Below are 22,673 nucleotides of genomic sequence, written 5' to 3'. Positions count from 1 at the left end.
AGAGGTCTCGAGAAGGATATCTCTCGACTTATTTTATATATATTTAATATATATAAGCTTGTAATTATTTATGTAATAATTATGTATCTATTATTTTCAAGTAAATGAAAATCTCTTCATATAACTTACAATATTATGTTTTTATATTTATATAAATATCATTTATAGCCATATCCATCCTAAGATTTCACTCGTGAAAAAACTGAAAGCAACATCAAATCTTTATTTTTATATTTATATTTTCTATAAATATCATTTATAGCCATATCCATCGTAAGAATTTAATCGTGAAAATTTGAAAGCAACAACATCAAATCTTAATTTTTATTGTTTTGAACTTTGTCCCATGCGCGCCAAATTACGAAACCAGGTTAATATATTTCTATATTTTTACAAAGTATTTTAATAAATTTTAGTCTGAAGGGTCTTTCCCATTTAAACCACGTAATTGAATTCCATTTAAATGCGACGTAAATAAAATGCGATAATGGTTAAGAATCTTAAAATATGCGGTAGCACCAAACTATTTATATTTCTGATAACCTTTATTAGGATTTTCCCGAGGTTCATCGACCGTGCTGAGTCATTTCAGTCTATATCGATGCTCTATATGTCATATTTAAACACCTGTACAATAAAGATTAAGTTTTGGAGCAAATTACATAAAAGTTGGAAGCACAACTTGAAAGGCTGTAGTAGTTGCAACTCATGCTTATAGAAATATCTACAAAGAATAATTAATTTGTATTATATTCCACAACTCGCTTGATACATATCAATAGCAACTCACAAAAATTGGAATACAAATAATGCACTCAGGCATTCCTCGTGTCCTTGTTCACTGCCCAATTAGGCATGGTTATGTGTACCATAGATTAATGCAAGCGTGGAGAACATGTGCTGCACAAACTATGGAAGAACTGAGAAAAATAATTACTATCTCAACTGATGGATATACAAGCTTCCCACTATGAAAAATGGATGAAGTTTGATGATTGACTTGCAGAGAATCAATCTTCAAATTATATACCAACCACACCTTATCAAAAAATTTCCTAGCATAAAAAGAATTTTACAAGCTATTTGACACGAAATTCATGCCTGAAAATTGTTAAATTTTGAGTAAATTTGTCACGATTCCTTGCTTCCAAACTACGAGTTACATCAGCCATCAATTTGTCGAAACATTGGGCTAGTCGTGGTTGCTGATCAAGTGACTGCAAGAGTTGAGAGAAACTTCAGTTATTAATTATGACTGAATACTAAGCTACCTATGGAGTCATAAGAAATAACTTCAAAACGAGCTGCAAAGATGTTAAATTTAAAGATGTAGCTACAATCGTATTGCCAAAAAATGATCTGAACAAATTATTTGAACAAGTTAAAACTCACTTGTGAAGCTAAAATCTGGGCTTTCAGATCGCTGAAAATCTGAAAACAGACAGACAGACAATCAGCAATTTCACCTTTAATGTAGAAAACTTTTTCAGAAAAATACCAGCATAAAGATGGTAACAGTTCTTAAACCACCTTAATATATGAACACTAGGATATTTTTAGTGAAATTAACACCAAAATAATAGGCATGCCTGCTATTTATTGAAGACTACTATTAAATTTGGAGTTGAAATAATACAATGTTTCAACTTTCATATAATAGATGTTTCTCAATATACTTTGCTTTCCCCTTGCTCTTCTTCCTGCTAGCATCTTGCAATTACGATGGAGAATTTCCTCCTAAGATTTTCACAAGTTTCTGCACTAATTAAAACATTGGTTCACTCCATTTTTATACTTAGAACATTTTTCCTTGTACACAAAGATTGCCATTGATGTTATAGACATTCTTAAAGTTGTCACCCATGTTAAATATAAAAAATGCTCCACCAAGAAATATTTTTCTCTAAATGAGCATACCAGATGTTCAAATAACTTAAAATCTATAATGCAATTTGCAGACTTACCTGTTCATTTATAAGTATCAAACTGAGCATTGGTCTGCTAAGACTCCATTGGTTAGCGCAATCTTCAAATAGAACAATTTCGAAAAGTGTCTTCAAAATCTGTTGAAAACATCAGTTACCACATGAGATACTACATGCACATTTCAACAAGAAAAAAAATGAAGCAGATACAGTAAAGCGATAAAATTCACTGCTGGAAATATCAGATAAATTAATACTCAGTTCATTTAGTAAAATTTAACTCAATTGTCATTGCATCAAATTGGCAATGTGACCTTGAGTAATTACGATTTTCAGCAGACAGAAAAACTGAAGCAATTGCTTAACCAGAAATGCAAGCCTAACCAACTTAGAAGAAAATATGTACTACCTAGGATGACACAAAATACTCAGCAGATTGCTTCCCGTGATGGTAATAAAAATTTATTAAAAACCCTAAAAGGCAGTAATAACTAGTCTGTTCTGTTTGAATTGCGAGTTCACTTAGATAAGCTGAGAGAAAGAAGGGACATCTTGGTGTAGTCTGATTTGAATGGAATGTCTTTAAGGCTGCATGCATGTACAGTAAGTTGATTCCTACCTAAGAAAGAAGACAATGCTCGCAGCAGAAGAATCTGGTCAGAAGAATTTAGCCAAATGGACTCTTGCTAAAAAATAAGGTTCTGAAGAGTTTTTGTGCCTGCTTGATTTGGTCCCATTGCTACTACACGTAGACAAACTTCTATAATTGGATTTAGCTCATCTTCTAATTGTTTGTAGACCCAGAATCATACTTAGTGAATTGGACAAATGTAGATTCATGTAATTGGAAACAATATCTTCCCAACAGGGATTTTCACAATGGAGATAATTTTGAAGTGGCCAATCTCATCTTAATTCAATGATCTTTATTCCTCTTTTGTTTTGGCATGCTCAATAGTTACAGTTTTCTTTGACCTCTAAAAATGAACTTTCCTCTAGCAAAGGGGGAATAATAATCAACATACAATGGGTAATCAATCATACTCCAAGATAACTCAAAGATAAAATACCTTTTATAGCATAAGTTTTACTAGTGTACATGTTCAACAGTTGCATCAGTCATGCATGTCAACTTTCTGGTTTAATGTCAACATTGCTGAAGCCATTGATAGACAGTAAATGGATTGCAAATGATGATTCCCTTGATAGGATATTTTTATGATCTTTTCAAGTGCAACCATGCCTAGTAACTTGGTTGAACAATTTGAGCACGGCTTTGACCTACGAGCTTCGTCATGAGGGACTACACCACTCTAGTATAGCTCTCTTCATAGAAGCTGGCATCTACATCTAATTTTTCAGTGCTCTGTGACGGTTGACTTCATACAAAGTATATTGTATGATAAAAAAGTGCCATGGACCTTGGTTGTATGGGCAAAAAATTCTTGCCCTTAGATATGTTGGTTTAGGTATGTGATTCTGTAATATCCCTTTTTTTTAGCATTTATAGCATGACGTTGTTGTTAGCCTATTTCCCCACGGTCTCGTAGGCTAACCAAGACATTAAAGGGACTTAGAGGCCATTTGGCCTAGATAGTTTCAGTTGCAGATCTTTCTGTGGGGTTTTGAGGCAACTTTGGGCATACTTACTATTTATAGTAAATCATCTTGGATATGGTCGGACATCCAATGGCAGCGGTATGTCGATGGTAATTGTTTAAAATCGGCAAGAAGACTTGTCTATCATTGATAAGATTTTTTATGCATTGATAAAGCTATTTTATAAAGTTAAATTTAAATATTTAACTTTATTAATGCATAAACTATAGTTTGTGGGAAATATTTAAATTAAAAGAGTCTCTTTTATTTTATAACACATTGGAGACATAAGTTATATAAAGGGAGTTATCTTTTATCCCACATTGAGAAAACGAAAGATGGAGCTCTTGTGAGAACACTATAAAAGAAATGGAAGAGCTTCTATTTTAGCATGCTTGGGAAAATCAAAGAAATTGGAAAATTTTCTGGAGATCATGTCTCAATAGTTTGAAGGACGAAATCTCTTCAAGTTGAAAATCTTGACGCCATTGAAAGATATGGTCTTGAGATTCAACAGGGTAGCAGTCTAAAAAAAGTAAATATGAAAAAGCAGCCCGAAAAAGCGGAATTGAAAAAGCAGGCCGAAAAAGCAGCCCGAAAAAAGCGGAACCAAAAAAGCAGGCGGAAAAAGCAGTTCAAAAAAGCGAATCCAAAAAAGCAGTCGAAAAAGCAAATCGGAAAAATCAAAGCAGAAGGGGCAGCATTGTAGAAAATTATTACAGCCATCTACAATCAGGTTCTTCACTTCTCATTTGGCATATTTTCTGAGAAATGTAAGTTTTCAACTGAGTACAAAATATAGCATCAGCACTTCACTATTTTCATATTGTACTTGTCTTTGTTTGCCATTTGGCATTATTGGTATCAAAGAAAGGCAAGGATTTTGCAATTGAAAGAGCGTTGTAATTTTTAGACTATCTATATTGCAAACCTAGAGTTTGATGATCAACTTATTAGTTTGCATGCCAATTGTTTGACAAAATGTCAATTAGCTGTAAGTTCTCTTTTTGGCATAAACAATGTCATAATTTTGCATACTAATTGTTTATATTAATGCCACTTGGTTGTAAGTGCATAATGCCATCTTAGGTTGCATCCAAAGTATTTGTCATAATCACTAGTTTCTATAGCTGCATATTGTAAGTAGTTTAAGTCACATATTTGTATTGAATATTGTCAAAATTAGTTGCACATTCATGTTAGGTCATTGTTTAGACAAATCTGGAGTCTTTGTAAGCATTCTCTTTGATGCAAATCGAAAGAAGAGTTATTGCAGCAACCTGAAAAGTTATATCAGTCATATGACCCCTTGTATGCAAAGTGTTTGACAAAATTCCTTGAGCTTTCATCAGCATTTTTGAGGGCAGATTTGAGGAGGGTCATTACAGTGGTATCAGAGCTTGCTTGCAAAGTGTTTGACAAAATGTCAAACAACTGAAGTATAAAGATTTTTGGTGTTTGAAGAAGTTATAACCTATTGGGGTTCTTACAGACTCATAGATGGAACACTCACCGAGTTTTTTATGCTTGCAAGTTTTCCAAACATTTTCTTGCACAGACTGGGTGCTGAGTGTTTTGGAATAACTACCCAAGTACTCAGCGAATCGCCCATGTGTCAATGCCAGGCTTAAAATGAAAAAACATGACATTTTTTATGCCAGTTTTCCATTTGCAGGAATTTGGTCTTTGAGTAGAGGAGGAAAAGAGGCTTCCAAGCCCTTCCTAGCTAATTGCAAACTATTGAAGGTGGATTCGAGTGGATTTAAGGTGGATTTCAACCAGTTTTGCAAGAAAAATCACGTTCCCAGGTAGGTTTGCTGATTTTGTTGTTATTTTAAAACGATTCTATTCCTTTATGTTGCATTTAAATGGATTCAAAATCATTCCTAAGTAGTTAGAAATGATTATTAGAAGAAGATTCAACACTATTTTTGACAAGTTTTTTTATCAATCTATCACCATTTTTTTGAAGAATAACTGGTTTTTTTATTTTTAAATAACAAACCTTAGCAGTTATTTAAGTTTTTTTTACTTAGATGATGTCTAAAAATATTCAAACTAGTTTAGATAGTTTCTAACATTGTTAAATTTTTTTTCTAAAATTTTTACTTCATGTTTTGAATTACTATGTGTAGGGTAGTAGTTAACCATTAAATCAGCATGATAAATTCAGATGAAGTGAGGCCACTAACACGATGCCCTTCTGGATATATAGGCACCAAGCCTAAATATACTCGAGCTAAGGCATGGAGGTATGCTTGTGAAGAGCTAGATGAGCCTAAGAAGGTGATGCAAAAAATGTGAGAGTGATTTCCGGAAGCATAAACCGCTTCAAATACCACCTTGCATGCATTAGGAAGTATGATACAAATTCTTGTGAGAAAAATATAGAAGAAATTAAAATATTTATTAATGCACTACTTGCAGCTGAGGAAGAGAAAAAACTGCACAGGGAGAGGAGAAGATTAGCTATGAGGGCAGCCACAGATGAAACTCAATGTGCTCCTATTGAAATTGAAGAAGCAGCGTCACTTAAAAACATAAGGGGCTCTCTTCATGGCCCGTGGATCCGCAAACAAAGTGCTTCCTCTTTCACTGCTCCCGCTTCTTCTATTAGAGTGTCTGGTTCTTTAACACCATCAGCATTAGGGATAGGAAGTTATTATGTGCACAGGAACACACTTGGAGCACAAGGATGATTAAAGGCCATTGGATGGAACAAGGAGGCACATGAGAAAACTGATATTGCATGTGCTGATTTTTGGTATTTCTACAATCTCCAATTTAGTGTGGCTGAGAGTCCTATTGCCTGAATTTGATGACCACAGTGACAATTTTGGGAAAAGGGTACAAGGCTCCTTGCAAGAACTTGAGTGGAAGGTTAGTAAGTAATCGAAATCCACTTTTTAAATTTTAATTGTTATTTCTTGTTTATTAAATCAAAATTGTGTACTAAGACTTGATTTCACTTAGATTTTGTAAGTTTCTCATAAATGTGGTTGATAGGGCAAGAGTAGTGGTGGGGGAAGATAAAATAGAGTGGAATAAATATGGCTGCACCATTCTCTCTCTTGGGTAGACAAATGGGAAGAATAGAACAATTATTAATTTTTCGGTTGCTTGCAAATAGTGTGGTGTTCTGAAAATCTGTTGGTGCCTCCAACAAGGTGAAAAATGCACAAACATTGACATTAATGTTGGAGAATGTTGTCAAGGAGGTGGGATTAGAGAATGTGGTGCAAATCATCACAGAGAATGCAGTACCATATGTGGCAGCAAGTAATTTGAATTTTTGATGCCGCATGTGATCATTATTAAATATTAATACGTGATATTTATTATTTAATTTAGCTTTGATGTAAAATATGTAAAGTTGAAAACTAATTATTAAATTTTTACTAATATGCTAGGTAGAATCTTCCAAGAGAGGCACCCCACTCTTTTTTAGACACCTTGTGCATCACGTCCTTGACTTTCTTTTGCATACATATGAAGCCAGATTTTTCATGCTCCATTATGAAGGTCATTTGGATGTGCATTCTTAGTGCATATAGAAAAATGAAGAGGAAGATACATTTGAAGAGAATAAAATATTCTAATTTAGTCATCGGCATGTTTCAAAAGTTGGCCAAGTTCTGTCAAAACTCAATGCAAATATTTTTACCAGAGAATTAACAAAGTTTTGAAATAAGCATTTTCGATGGTTTTTGATAGCTTGCAATGTTGTTAAAAAAATTAACATCCAAACTTCGAAAGGCCGAAAAAACAATGCTTGAAGAAGCTATTAGCATTAAAATACACTTGTCAAGAGATTAGAGAAGTTTCAAAAGTTTCTTTCAAAGCCGATTAGCAGCAATAACATTCATTCTTAATACTTGTCGGTCTTCTAAAGAAAGTAGTAGAAATCGTTTCAAAGACCACTATGAACATGTCAAAAGGATAAAAATAACTGAATTAATGAAGTGTTAAAGCCTTCAGTGGTAAAGGTGTTATCAGCTACTTAGCCAAGTTACAAATGTTGCTAAAGAAGCTGACAAGCTAAGTTGAATTGGTTATTTTATCCCAAAAGTGATAGTTATTGCAAGCGGTTGTCACATAATCTTCTGAAGGACCAAAATGTGTAAGATAGTTATTATAACCATCCAATAGTGTAAATGAGTCTTCTTTACTCATGCAGAAACATGCAGAAAAAGGAGAAGCCTTTACAGATATTACAATTGCAGATACTATAGTTGATTGGCTCTAAAGAACATGGAATCACTAAAGTGGCCGCCTCATAGTAGTTTGTGGAGATCCATCGAACCACAAGAATCTATTAACATGCATTAAAGGATATTGAGTGATCAACAGTAAATCCAAATTCTATTTTGGAAGGCATCAAAGAGGTAACACTTCAAAGAGCACAACAATAAGAAGATGCATGATAATGTGACTGGCAGATCTAAAGGCAAGCTCACCACCTTTCCAACATACTCGTTGGTCACACTAGCTATGGAGACATTGCATAAACCCCTATGTTGGTGGCACTATCACTAATAAATATCCCATCTCAAAACCCTTACCAGCATCCTCCATACACATGCAATGGGATATTTATGATGATGATTTGAAAACTTCCAAGCAAATGCAAGCTGTCAATAAGCAAAGAAGAATGAGATTAAAACTGTTAGATTTATCATTCAGGTAGTTTTGTAGATGTGATAAACTTCATACTGCCGAAAAGAAAGTTGTCTTTTCACCAAATGAAGTAAAAATATTACAGCTAAGGCACAAAATGAATCTTTTGAAAAAGTATTAGACTTTGCAAGGAGCAAGCACAAATACAAGCCTTGTGACTTATACATGACTCCTTTCTATAATCATGCCAACCTTTTTGAGGATTCCAGTTACAGTTGCTACAGGTTGTAGACATACTTCCTTGTGAAAGAGTGCGACCTTGGGGCAACACGATTGTTGCAGGATATGAACAGAGCGAATTTGGTGAAATGGCATTTAGAAAACGTCCAAACAAATGCAATTCAAGAAGCAAAGACATGTCAAAGATGCTTGACAGGTCAAGCCACAAAGTGTCGAACGTTATGGATGCTGAAGAAGAAAAAATAGATATGCAAGCATAAAAAGTGCACACAACACAATGCATTTGGTCGGTCAAATTCCTTGATGAGATATCACCTCAAGGAATGATTTCAAATCATCACAACACCCAACAAATGCGTATTTGTGTGAATAAGAAATTATAGTCAAACAGTACAACCGAACAGTGTGATAGAATACTTTATGGAGATGGAATCTCATGGAACACGATGATCAATAAATTTGTTTGCATGGATTTAGATACTTCAAGTAATTGTTTGCATTTTAGATACTTCAAGTAATTGTTTGCATTTTAGATACTTCAAGTAACAAAACTAAGTGTTGAGTCAAAGTTGATGAGCATTTTCAATATTTTGATAAATGCGCCTACCAAAAAATGGAGTTCCAGCAAACTCAGCATTGAACAGAAAGCTGGAAAAAGAAGTTGCCTCAAAGAATGGGTCTCGGAGTGTTTTGAAACTTCAAGAAAATGCAATTATAAGGCAAATCGCAGTTTTCCTCATGGAGCACCTCAAAGAGATGTCATCTCAAAGAATGTAGTGATTGCAGTTATGCACAAAATGACTTTATCAACATAGCTTTATAAACTCAGGGAAATGTGCCCGCAAACATGCATGCAAAATGTGGAATCACTGATAGTGGAAGCTAAAATGTTTGATGGATACCTCAAGAGATGTCCTCGTAAATAAGTGATTATAAGATGTGCACAAAATGGAAGTCAAAAAATGACTTCTTTCAGTGTATCTTGATTGCACAATATATCCAAATTTGGTTTGTTTCAAAGACCACATTAATTTCAAGCAATGTTATTTTCTAACGTCGAGTTAAAATCGGTGAGCTTTGCCAACTTTCCTTTATGCATATAAGTGATTATAAGATGTGCACAAAATGGAACTCAAAAAATGACTTCTTTCAGTGTATCTTGATTGCAAAATATATCCAAAATTGGTCTGTTACAAAGGCCACATTAATTTCAAGCAATGCTATTTTCTAAGGTCGAGTTAAAATTGACAAACTTTGACAACTTTCCTTTATGCATATGCAAGTTCGGAAACTAACATGGTATTGTGATTATTATTGCTATGGTTGACATGCACACAAAACACCAAAACATAGAAAAAGAATCAAAGTGCAAGATAAGGACATATGAAATTGATAAAAAGGCTTTAGAAACTCTCACAGAAGTGCAGATGACAAGCAATAAAACCAAAATTCATAATTCTTGTCAGCATCCTCCTAATGTACACAAAATAGGAGCTTCGATGTGAATTCCACGTATTCAAAGGAGGGATAGTGAGATTCATTTTGAAGATTCTCATGTTGATAAATGAGAAAGAATTTACATAGAAGATGAACTACTTGGAAATATGCTTCATGAGAATGCTATCTCTTAAATGATCACAGACACAAATCTCAATGAGAAGTGGAAATGGAAACGAAAGTGATGCATTTAGTATGATTAATCAAATCAAATCATTGTGAAGATGGTTGTTGATTATGACACTCCACTTTATTAGCCAATAGGCTATTATACTTGAGACTTTGGTCTCAAGCATGATGTCTTATACCGACTTTTGATTTTGCGGCATCAAAAAATTTGATAGGCTTTTTTATTTTGTGGCACCATAAAATTGACAGGTTGTCTCCAATCGGTACGTTTCATTTTGACAAACGAATCAAGTGAAGCAATGCATTGAATTAAGCACGACAAAATTTACAACCTGTGGAGTGCACAGGAAAATTTGAGGGTGGAAAAGACAATCGAATGTTGGACGGACATAGCAATCACCGCCTCATGAATAGCCCAACGCAAGGTCCATGCCAGTGAAGTCGAGGATTTTGACGTCCTCTTTCACAGTGTAGCAGTTAATGAGCACGAAGGAGAGGGATGGGGTGGTGTTGTAAATGCTGCAAGTGACCACCATCATGTCTATGTTAGAGGTCTATGTTCTTAAACACCTCGTCCACTGCCCTAAACATTATTGTTCTTGCTTCCTCCCAAGCACCCTCTAGTCTTTCCACTTGATTGACATTAAAGACGAGTACAAGAAAGTATTTAAGATAACATCAAAAGAATCGATTCAGATAGATACAAAAGTCTCTGATGAAGAATCACATACGGATGGAAAGCCACATGGAGGACATAGAGAGAATGTATTCCAATTGTACGCAATCAAACCATTATTAACATCCACCATTCAGCTAATGCTGATGTTAATAGTATCTAAGACATGCAATGTGATAACAGAGGATAACCATAGAGATAGTGATTTAAAGGAGGATATCAATAGTGATATATGGGAGTAACCTTCGGGCAACAATTCAATCTCATATCGTGCTTGGATAAGGTTTATCAGAGTTTGTAGACAGTGAAGACTACGATTCCTGTAGCTGTGAACATTCAGACTGGTGCAACTATATCACAAGACAATTAAAAGAATACATTTGCATCATGATGGATAGGGAGAACAGCAGTGAAAGACTAGCATCCACAGATCTGTAATAATTAATTACAATAGATAGAGATTAACCAATTATAACAGATCAAATATCACATGGTAAAAGAAGCATCAAATAACCTACCGTAAACAGAGAGGGAAGAGCATGGTAATCCATAAGAATGATAAGAAGATTCTCATTTAAGAATAGAACCAAATAAAATAGTTGCAGAGAAAAGAGGGATAAACCAACCATAGTAAACAGTGAAAGAGAATTTAGTGAATTAAGACAAGAAGGATAGAATGCAGAATTAGAACCAAAGAGGTATGCCTGAGAAACCATCAGTTAAGAATTATTAATCATATTAGAGATGAGAACTATAAGTTCTCATAGAGACCTAGTTGATCTTGGGTAGAGGACATCCATTTTGGATGTTGAGTTTTTCCTAGAGAGAACTCAAAGATTAGAGGGCATTTAAAAATGAATGCCGGGATTAGTGTCCCAGAGAGAGATTTATAGAATCTCTTGGAGACAATATATATATTGTAGTGGTCAATCATATGCATATGTCAGACAAGGGACTTGCTAAGAGGTGGGATCTATACCAAGTAATATTCAAAGATCCCAGAGGCCTTAGGGAAGCATTTCTCATATGATGATCGCCTAATTGAGAATTCAATTCTCATTAGAGGGTTATGTGATTTGAGGGAAGTTCTTTCTTAAGGATTAGGAAGGGCTAATTAAGGGTAGGTTTTATGGTCTTCTAGTCCATTATCTTATCATTTCTCTAACTCATTTAAGAATAGATCTATATCTCTTATGTTATACTAACGTCTTTTTGCAAGTTCCAGCACTTATCCTTGAAGCTAATACGAGGGACATTCCATCCTACAATAACATCCTCGGAGGAAACGATCAAGCCACTTAACTCTTATAGAACATAAAAATAAGAGAGAGAATACTATAATCCTCAAAGATAATAACAATATTTAAGAATGATCAGATATTAGTAATAATCATAATAGTGTAATATTATTCCTTTAGAATAACATTATTACTCTATGCAAGATGACATTCTTATTCAATATTTATAATAAGAATATTGAAAACTCACAATAATAATTATTTAACATATTCATCCATACATTACTTGGAGTTCATCCATAATTATACTAATATCTTAAACATAATAATAAATGAAAACAACTCAAAATAACGTTTATCATACCTTATAGGGTCGGTGGGTGCCCAATCCCTTTGTTCTTCACATTGTAGATACTATAATCTTTGGACAACAATATTATTTAATATCCTCTTTGATATATTTTTTTCTTCTATATTTAGTGGCATCCTTAATGTAATTTATTTGAAATATTATGTATTAGTTGCTTCTGCCAAGAGTATACCCATCGTTCAAGGCTCGCTCTCTTCAATGTCTACCCCTATATCATTTGATGTCTTCAACAATAGCGCCTCTGCACTAAAAACTCCACCACGTGTGGATCCCTACTTAGTCGGAAATGGGCAATATTAATGATTGGATGCCCCTTCCTTCCATTAGAGCCCCTGCTACATATCGCCCTCTTTCATCAATTCAATGGTGCCTCGATTCTATGCCAAAGCAGCTACACCAATCGTATGTCATGCTTTTGTAAACAGGAATGCTAGGCAGGTTGCATATCTCAACTTCTCCTAGATCATGCAAGGTGACAAATCTTATTCCTACCAGCATCTCATTGTCACTTTTAAGTCTTGAGATCTTGGGGACCAGATATGAGGACCTTTGCACAAAAGGTGTTGCATAGCCTCCTCCATAATCTCCATTCTTTGTCTTTGTCTAATTTTGGTCTTCCAAAATTCCTCAACCCAATTTCCGACAATGATGCAAATCTCACCAAATATGGTGAACTTTGAGGCAAAACACGTTGTGCCATTCTGGATATTCTGTCATCAGGTGTTTGCTGGGGGGCTCAACATGCTATGGGTGGTCAATAAATTCAAGTATGGAACTTTAATCATTGTTTTGTGGTCAAGAGTTTTAAAGAAATTTTAACGACTTTGTCACTGCTTTGTAGTCAAGATTTTTTAAGAATTTCTATTAGTCTCACCAATCCTCTTTACTAGTTGGAGACAATTTCGTCGAGTGATTTTGTCAAATAGAAAATGTACCCATATTGTCGTGGTGTATTCTATTTCTCTAAATACATTTTTTCCCACCCATACCTATTTGGGAGCTTCGATCATTGTACAAACATGGAAGATGCTAACGCACACAAGGAAGACACCAACAAGGTCGTGGGACGTAGCCTGTACACTTGCAATTTCTGGATACTTGTTTTCTGACATGGGAAACTTTATTTTATTCTTTATTTAGCTCGATCAATGGTTTAGAAAATGACTCCGTTAAGCACTCTTTGTAGAGTTCACAGGGAGGCCATTAGACTGAAAGCGTGGTCCAAGGAAGTTCATTTTTCTTTTGCCAATATTGTCGGGTCCATGAATGATTTGGGGGGCCTTGAGCTGCCATCGAGAATTACCATGTCTCATGGAACCAACACTCATCCTTGCTCAAATTTGGATTATTATTATCTGCCTCCATGGTATCTTCGCACCATGAGCAGTTTGAAATTTCCTCTCAATTCGTTTCCTTCATTCGCTGACTGCTGCATCTGCTATGCAATGCATGTATCCACCCGCTGAGGAAGCTTCTGTGCTTTTTTTTATTGTTACATTTGCAATTGGCTCTAATACCATGTTGATTTTCAGGGATTGCTGCAAATGTATGGGCACTGCTTTTTTATGGTATGTGTTTTCCAAATGGCAGTGACCTCTAATATATTTATAAAGAGCATAGACTTATGAAGAGACATGTCCCTTCATGAGACATATCTATTCATTAATTAGATTATTAAAATAATAACAAATTTATATATATATTTCTTTCATATAATAATAAACCGTACATCTCATATATAATGAACACACATATATATAAATTATATCTCATATGTAATTATATATATCCATATGTTTATCCAACTAAAGCTACCAAATATCAACACTAACACCAACAGCAACACCAAACTCAACCTATGGTGGTTGTCACATAAATAATGTATACCATAGTGCAGGGTTCTAGTGTCAACTTAAATTGCTTCCTTTCTTGGTCGAGAGGGAATGTTGTCAGGAATGACGGTCATTATTAAATAAAGCTTGACCAAATTTTGATTTAGTGAAAAGCCTTACTTATGGAGCAACAATGATTTCATCTTCTACCAAGATTTCTTGGCCTTATAAATCACTAATATAAATACGTCAAAACATAGAGTTAGACAGAAAAGGTCATGCCAATTTATTTAATCTCCCGTACAGATTGTTGACGTTATGTAGCTGCGAGAGAGATGAAATCTCTGTTATGTCCTAACGTAAGGTTCTCAGAAATATGGATTCTTCTCTATTGTTCTTGTTCTTTATATTGTTTGTAAGGTGCTTCTTCTACATTCATAGTTTTATCTTCTCCACTAGCTTCATTCAAAAGCCTCTGTGTTCGGAAACTGTTGCTGTTACTCACTTTATTATCATAAGTTGTCTGGGCAACGAGTTGGTCCATGCTAGCATCATGGGTCATCCTCTATTTGATTCTCTCATTAATTCTACCATAATGTTTTGTAACTGCTGCATTTATTATGTCATGTCATCGTAGGCTTCTTGGATTCCTTTGCTCAATCCCTATGATGGAGGTTTTGCTGGGTTGAATGCTCTGTTTAACATTAATGGTTGGCATTCATAACGGCAGACTCAAGCATCTCTCCTGTCAGTTTGTGTGAAGAAGATATTATAATCGCTCTTGGTGGTGGTAATATAGTGGATGTTGATTATTGTTCACAACTGTGTGATTAGCTGCCAAGCTTTGATTTGGATGGGCTTTAGTGATGCAGAGTTAGTGAGTCCTGTATCTGAAGAATATATCATATTTTCTCTAAGTGTCTGTGATAAAGAATATAGAACTATTTGATATAGGATTCGAGGACAAACAATTTTATGGTGTAAATATCATTTCAGTGTGAGTGGTATCTGTGAGTTACTAAAATCAATATATATGTGTTGTATATAGCAGAGTTAGTGTATTTGAACAGTGAAGAAGGCATTTATTGATTGACTGATAAGAGTTATCAATCATATGCTTGAGATTATTGCATTGGTTTTGATCATTCAATAAAGGAACCATTTTTTCGGTGTGGCTGGGTTTTTCCCTCAAGTAGGAGGGTTTTCCCAGGGTTAATCTCTGTGTCTATTTGTTCTTATGCCTAGTAAAAGTTATCTGTTCTCTGGTTTTATTATTCTTCTTTAAAACTTAACATAGATAAATCGCTTCAATCAAATTCTACTATTGTTCTGATGCAGAAGCATCCTTGGGTTCTCGACATTCTGGCATCCCCCAAAAATATTTCCTTTTCAGCTTGTTCTGTTAGTCAGTTTATGTGTTTTCAGTACGTTCCTTCGATTTGGATTGTTGGCTGCTGCGAACCTCGGTGTATGTTCTAGACATTATGTTTCACCTATGTATAGGTCCGCACATAATTGGGTCTCTTCACAGTAGAGTTATTTTGGATTCTAGTTCAGGCATTGTGTTCTTCATGTTTGAAAGGTCAACTGGAGTTTTCGGTTATCACAAAATATTTCCCGATCGACAAAGCTTGGTGACTCATATCACGACGTTCCTTGATCTTTCGCTGACGTATCTCTGGGATCCTGCTTCATGTCAACAACTTCACATCGAGATCTTCACGATTTGGCTAATGACCTATATTTTTGTATTACATTATCTTGTTCTTGGGAAATGTGATTGATCTTGGCCAACATGTTTCTTGCAAAGGCTCTATATGTTGGGGCCTTTGATCATCATTTGTAGAAATTTCTTGGTAGCAAACTCTTGAAGGATCAAACAACTTATAAGTCTGGATTTGCTTTGTAATTGGCCATGTAAGCCTATATGTTGATGGCCAATTTGATGAAAATACATGGATCTAAAATAATGCCAAGGTGTGATTTGCATGTTCCTAGTTCATTGTGGATTTATTGTTCATTTTGTGTAGTTTGATTTCGGCCATATTGACTCAGGCTGCACGGTTGGACTGCTCTCAATGACGTTCCTCTTGCCATGACTGTTTCATATGGTAATTAAAGAAAGATTCGTTCCTGTGATTGCAGATCCATGTTCGTGAGCTTGCAAAGCCCTAGATGTGTTGGTTGTGGGGTGGAAGAGACTGGATCTGGTCTGCGCTAACAGCGGACTTGTACGAGAAGGTTAGGAGAGGATTAGTTGTTGGTTGTCACCCCTGAATGAGTTACTGAAGGTATCCCATTGGAGAACAGATCGTTGACTGGAGGCAGGTTGTAAGGGTGTTCCATAGATTGCCGAGTGAAGAGGCAATTAAAACTTTATAGTTGGATCCCCAAATTGAGGCAATTGCACCAAGATTGACAGAGATATGCCGCCAAGAAGGGTGAACCCTAGGAGAGTAGAACAAATAATGGAAAAGTTCTAAAATGTTATAAGTAATGAGATCATTAATGCATTGGTTGGATATTGGAGGTGTAGGCAGCAACTATGCCAGGAATAGTAAAATAAGACTTTTCTTAGTTAATGTAATAAACATCATTCCAAAGGGGTGTCAGTTGTATCGTTTCAAAGGGGTGTCAGTTGTGTCGTCAGTTGGTGATGGTTGGAGACCACCAACCTTGTCAAGTCAATTTGTATGGAATTTGGAACAAGTGAAAGGTGTGGTTAATGTTGGTATAGATGTTAAAGTAGGACTTTGGTACAATTAATAAAGTAACATTCTTCCATTTGAATGTGTAGTGTGGTTACTGCAGTATTACTTTCCACATTGTTCTTATGTTATAAATATATCTTGTTGCATAACATTAGTAAATGATTAAGAACTTCCATATTTGGCATTTAACAGGAGGAATCCTAAATAGGAGGATGAATGAGAAGAGGTTGCTGAAGAACTTGAGAGAGAAGAGACCAAGGGATCTATAGATGAGAGAGAAGAGAGAGAGGTGTATGCAACAATTATGCCAGGAATAGTTAAGGAAGACTTTTCTTTGTTAATGTAATAAATTCCAAAGGGGTGTCACTTGTGTCATCAGTTGGTGACAGTTGGAGCCTTCACCAACCTTGTCAAGTCTATTTGTATGGAGTCTGGAACAAGTGAAAGGTTTGGTTAATGTCGGTATGAATGTTAATGTAAGACTTTGGTACAACCAATCAAGTAACATTCTGTCATTTGAATGTTTTGTGTTGTAACTATGGTATTGCTTTCCATATTGTTCTTCTATTATAAATATATCTTGTTGCATAACATTAGAAAATGATTACATTGGTAATAGCTCTTCCGTATTGGCATTTAACAAGAGGAATCCTGAGCAAGAGGATTATTGAGAAGAGGGTCCTGAAGAACTTGAGAGTGAAGTGACCAAGGGGTCTACAGATGAGAGAAAAGAGAGGGAGGTGTATGCAACAATTATGCCAGGAATAGTTAAATAAGAATTTTGTTAGTTAATGTAATAAATTCTGAAAGAGTGTCAGTTTCGTCATCAGTTGGTGACAATTGAAGACTTAACCATCCCTGTCAAGTTTATTTGTATGGAGTTTGGAACAAGTGAAAGGTGTGGTTACTGTTGGTATAGATGTTCACATAAGATTTTGGTACAATCAATTCTGCCATTTGAATGTGTTGTGTGGTTGCAGTGATATTGGTTTCCATTTTGTTCTTCTGTTATACATACATCTTGTTGCATAACATTAGTAATAGCACTTCCGTATTTAGCATAAAACAAGAGGAATCCTAAACGAGAGCATGAATGAGAAAAGGTTGCTGAAAAAACTAAGAGTGAAGGGACCAAGGGATCTATAGATGAGAGGGAAGAGACGGATCTGTATGCAACAATTATGTCAGGAATAGTTAATTAAGACTTTTGTTAGTTGATGTAATAAATTCCAAAGGGGTTTCATTTGTGTCGTCAGTTGGTGACGGTTGGAGACTATCCAACCTTGTCAAGTCTATTTGTATAGCGTTTGGAACAAGTGAAAGGTGCGGTTAATGTTGGTATGGATGTTAATGTAAGACTTTGTTTACAATCAATAAAGTACCAATCCACCATTTGAATGCATTGTGGGGTTAGTGTGGTGTGCTTTCCATATTGTTCTTCTGTTATAAATACATCTTGTTGCATAGCATTAGTAAATGATTACGTTGGCAATAGCACTTCTGTATTTGGCATATAACAGGAGGAATCAGAAATGAGAGGATGAATGAGAAGAGGTTGCTGAAGAACTTGAGTGAAGGGACCAAGGGACCTACAAATGAGAGGGAAGATAGGGTGCTTAGGAAATGGCATGTTGGTTCCCAAAACCACAGATGGGAAATCCATCAACTTTGCCAATTCTCCAATACGATTGCCCAATCAGTTTGGCCAACGAATGGGAATAATCCTAATTCTCTTGCAATTTAGACTTCGTTACACCTAGGCAGGTATACCTTCATGTTAAACCCTGATTGCTTAGCTCAAAGCTTTTCTATAGTGAATTTAACTTTATGGGTTCTTAGGCTGGCAAGGTCCTTGAACTCAATCAAAATAAAGTTAAATGAATGCTTTGATATGATTGAATGTTTATGTAAGGTTATCAATAATTGATTCGATGCTTGCATAAAGGAAATATATAAATTGCTGAATTCAAATAAAAATCTAACAATTGTACTTCAATGATTCAAAATACTAGTGCCTTCGCTTATTCAGGCAACAGAGTCAACCACAATGAAGATTATTACATACAACTTTATGAGAAAATATTTATTTTAAAATATCATCAATTAATCATGTGCTCTGCAAGAGATAGATACACATGTATATTTCACACCATCCCTATATGTTGAACACAAAATGCAGAAAACACCCAGTGCAAAAGAAATCCTTGCCAGAACAATTCAATAATCTCTTTATTGATCATAAAGGACGAATGAACATTCTAATTTAATCTCTTTGCCTCAGGTAAAAATAATCAAAAGGGCATTTTATTTATACTTGAAATATAATATTTGAATTTATATTATAAAAACATGCCTCATCATCTTCATTTCTCCTTACAAATAATTTGAATGCCTTTTTAACACTTCTTGTAATATTTCTTCTTTTCAAATATCTCTTGTTTTTTAAAACATTAAATTGAATTTGTCTTATATACCTTCATATCTCCATTAGCCACAACTCCTCAAGATAAATGCACCTTTCATATAATTGCACCCTTTGTATAGATCATTTTCTTTAATTGTAGTCGCATCTTTATAAACAATCATCTAATAATCATAATCCATGGTTTTAAAATTCAATTATTTTATAAATATCATTGTAGTTGCCGCTTTGTATATGCGTCATCTTCCTGCATGGACTCCAACAGATGAATTCATTTATTTTGATCGCTCCATTTGTGATGGTGTATAATTTCATGTCTCGCCCGATGACCCCTTCAACGTGGTTTCAGCAACCCGATACTCCTGTCTCCTGCTCGTTGCTGAAGAAATTAATCTTCAATGGACCTCTTTTATTAAATCTTTATGTGGTTCTTTTACGTTTCACTTCCTCATTCATTCCATGTATTCCTCCATTCTATTTGAAGTGCACCATTGTTGTTTGTAGTGACTTAGTTCGCAACCATCAATAATTCCATACATATTATCGCTGCCTTGGTCATAACTAAGATTAGCATGGTTCTGTTTGACCCTTTTGTTTATCGCTATCATTCAGATTGCTCCTTAATCGTGACCCTTTGTACCTTTCCGCTAATATAACTCATCAAATATTCTTAATTCAAACCTCTAGGATGTCGGATGACAAAGGTGACACTCTTTCTCCATCTTGTATATGAAGTAGATTGCTGGCATATCTTTAATCTACATGTGTGCATTAGGCTGGCTTTTGGCACTGGTTATGAGTTTATAAATTTTCAATACTTCTTGCTTGATCGATGATTTCTGCAAACAAGTATATAAATTGATTGCTAAAGACCTAATGATTTCCTATGTGGCCAACGATTTTGGTCTTTTCATGCAATACAAATAACCGTCATTGTCTTTTGTCTACAATAATCAGGTTATATATCACTATTAAGGTTTCCAATTCCCTTGAATGCATATCGTTTTGAAGAATATCACTGCTATCCTTTCCAATTCCATCAGTATGTAAACATAATTATCATCATCTTCAAATGTATTGTAGAAATGGACTGCATTCACATGCCCACTCAAGGTTCGCAGTACTTTCACTTCTCTCTTTTTGTCTTTAACATTAGTAGGCAACAAGTATACATATCTTCACACTTTAAATCACGGAGCTTGATACTTCTAAATGCCCCAAAGAATAGTGACTTGTATGAGAATCTTAATGAAAATGTGATTCAGGGACAAAGAAAAGCATTAAATTTAATCTTAATGAGTATGTATAAATGATAGGAATGTGGTAGAGACTATATAAAATACACTGAAATGGATGCCTAGAATTTTGAAATTTAGGGCTTGATCAATGGCTCTTGTTCGGGACATAAGCTCCTTGTGAGCATAATGAGATTATACTCCTTGTGAGCATTATGAGATTCCAGCTATCTCTGGAGAAGCAAACCATACTCTACCATGGTGCAAAGCGAAATTGGGTGGCCCTAGGCACCCCTTTAGTGAATGTAATGTCCCCTTTTTGGAACATTAGAAGTATTGAAGTCTTATTTTATGCAATATTAAATTGCCTTTGAGAATTAGGCTCAAAATATTAAATGGGTCGATTTAATGTTATACAAAGGACAAAAGGATTAGGAGGAATAGGTCGAGATGCCTTCGGGAAGTTGAAGGGCCACAGGGGAATAAGACAAAAACCAAAGACGAGCCAAGGAGTCTTGGTTTGCGTCTTAAAAGGGGAAAGAGGTTCATTGTTGGATATGCTTGATTTGTTATTCTGATTTTCAATTCCCTCTTGTGTGAGTAATTTAAAAAGCTTCAACTTTTAGCCCGTGTGAGGACATAGCCCCTCGTGCAGGCAAGCAAGCGGTGGACGCAAACCCATTGTTCGTGGAGATATCATCACAAGTGTCTCATTGAGCTTACAGGTTCTTCTCTTGTTTTCCAATCTGACTGTAAAATCTGTGTATAAGATTGGATTGTGGTTGGATGGTTATTGTATTGCTGTTGTATAATACAATAATGTTTTGGGAGTTATTTGGATGTTGCTAGTTATTATACTGCTGATGTATAAGACAATAGCACACTTCCGGATTGTTGAAAGGTTGCTGGTTTAGTGCTTTTGATTTGTACTGCATTTTCATATTTTTGAATCTTTATTATCATTTTGAAAAGACAGATTTATTGGAGAGAGTTCAGGTTTTACTTGTTTGTATTTTTATCTGCATGTGGATGTATTTCTGAATGTGTTATTTAAGAATGAGTTTGAACAAATATCTATTTGGAATATCATCTATTATTCATATTGCTGGTTATTTGTTAAGTGGGTTCGTACTCTAAGATTTACATTTAAAGGGGAAACAGAAAAAAAAATCGGATTCAGGATAGTACAGTGTTGGTTGGGTTTATTACAGTACTAGTACGGGTCATTACAGTGGTATCAGACCTAGTTCCTGCCAGCCTGCGGGATTTATATTACGGAATCTTGATAATTTTGGTTCCGAGAGTATTAAAGTTTATGCAATATTAAGGATCATAAATAGTTGCAATCCTGGAAGTTCGATTGGAAAATAAAGAAAATTCAGAAACTGGACAGCCCTCTTGGAGATTTCAACAAGTTTCAAGATTGCAAAGACCTACTATAAGCATGAAGACGACAGGTAAATATGTGGGGAAATGTTGTTTATGATGAATTTGTTCATCCGCTACAGTTTGTGACCAACTTTCGTTCAAATATCAGTGGAGTGCGAGCTCATAACCTGAGGAAGGCTGAGGACTTAGGGACTGTTCAGAAAAATGTTTTAGAATTAATTAAAGGGTGTGTTCTTGTAGGCCATGCATTGCACAATGATCTAAAGTTATTGTTTTTGAGCCATCCAAGGAAACGTGTAAGGGATACGGCCATTTATAAACCTTTAAGAAGCAAGATAGGACGTCTCAGAGCACTATGTTAACAGGCAGAATGAAGTAGACGACAGGCAGAGTTGAAGACTCCATCTACAACAAAATACTGATAACCCTGTGAGTATCTCTTTCAGAACTCAGTCGGATTGAAGACGGTGTGAGTCAGTTTGGTAATGCCAAGATGAAAATGCGGTGGTTATAATAGCAGTTATTTCTGGTACCATATTGAAGGCCCATACATGAGTAAGAGCACACAGAAAATATTGGGGACGGGAACAATAGCAGGTTATCCGATAGAAACATCGTGTATGCCAGAGATATTGTTCACGCTGAATGACAGCCGGCACTTGGAACAACGTCACCTGCAAGTCATACCTCAGTATTCCAGCCGCAGTGATAAAATAGGAAAGGAGATTTATAAATCATGACGAACGGATTCAGCACAAACCAATAACACGTACTGGCCGAGATATATCAGAAT

The 22,673-nt window shown here is 35.3% G+C and overlaps 1 protein-coding gene across 4 annotated transcripts in view; it reads right to left on the bottom strand.

The window, feature by feature from the left end:
• Window positions 1-725: 725 nt before the first annotated feature.
• LOC149570617 (ARM repeat superfamily protein) overlaps window positions 726-22,673 on the bottom strand; it is a 201,296-nt gene continuing 179,348 nt past the window's right edge. For all 4 annotated transcript variants that reach the window (XM_089823187.1, XM_089823189.1, XM_089823188.1 and 1 more), the window contains 3 exons: window positions 1,965-2,063; window positions 1,393-1,431; window positions 726-1,217 (listed from right to left, as the gene is read on the bottom strand). In XM_089823187.1, the coding sequence (XP_089679313.1) occupies window positions 1,080-1,217; window positions 1,393-1,431; window positions 1,965-2,063 (276 nt within the window). In that variant the 3' untranslated portion in view covers window positions 726-1,079. The remainder of the gene's footprint in view (window positions 1,218-1,392; window positions 1,432-1,964; window positions 2,064-22,673) is intronic.

Source organism: Cupressus sempervirens, chromosome 3, assembly GCF_028749045.1.
Source record: "Cupressus sempervirens isolate cs-2001-9-10 chromosome 3, ASM2874904v1, whole genome shotgun sequence".
In the NCBI taxonomy this organism is placed as follows: Eukaryota; Viridiplantae; Streptophyta; class Pinopsida; order Cupressales; family Cupressaceae; genus Cupressus; species Cupressus sempervirens.
Note: the sequence above shows the minus strand (reverse complement) of the source record. Positions and strands in the feature narration are given on the sequence as shown.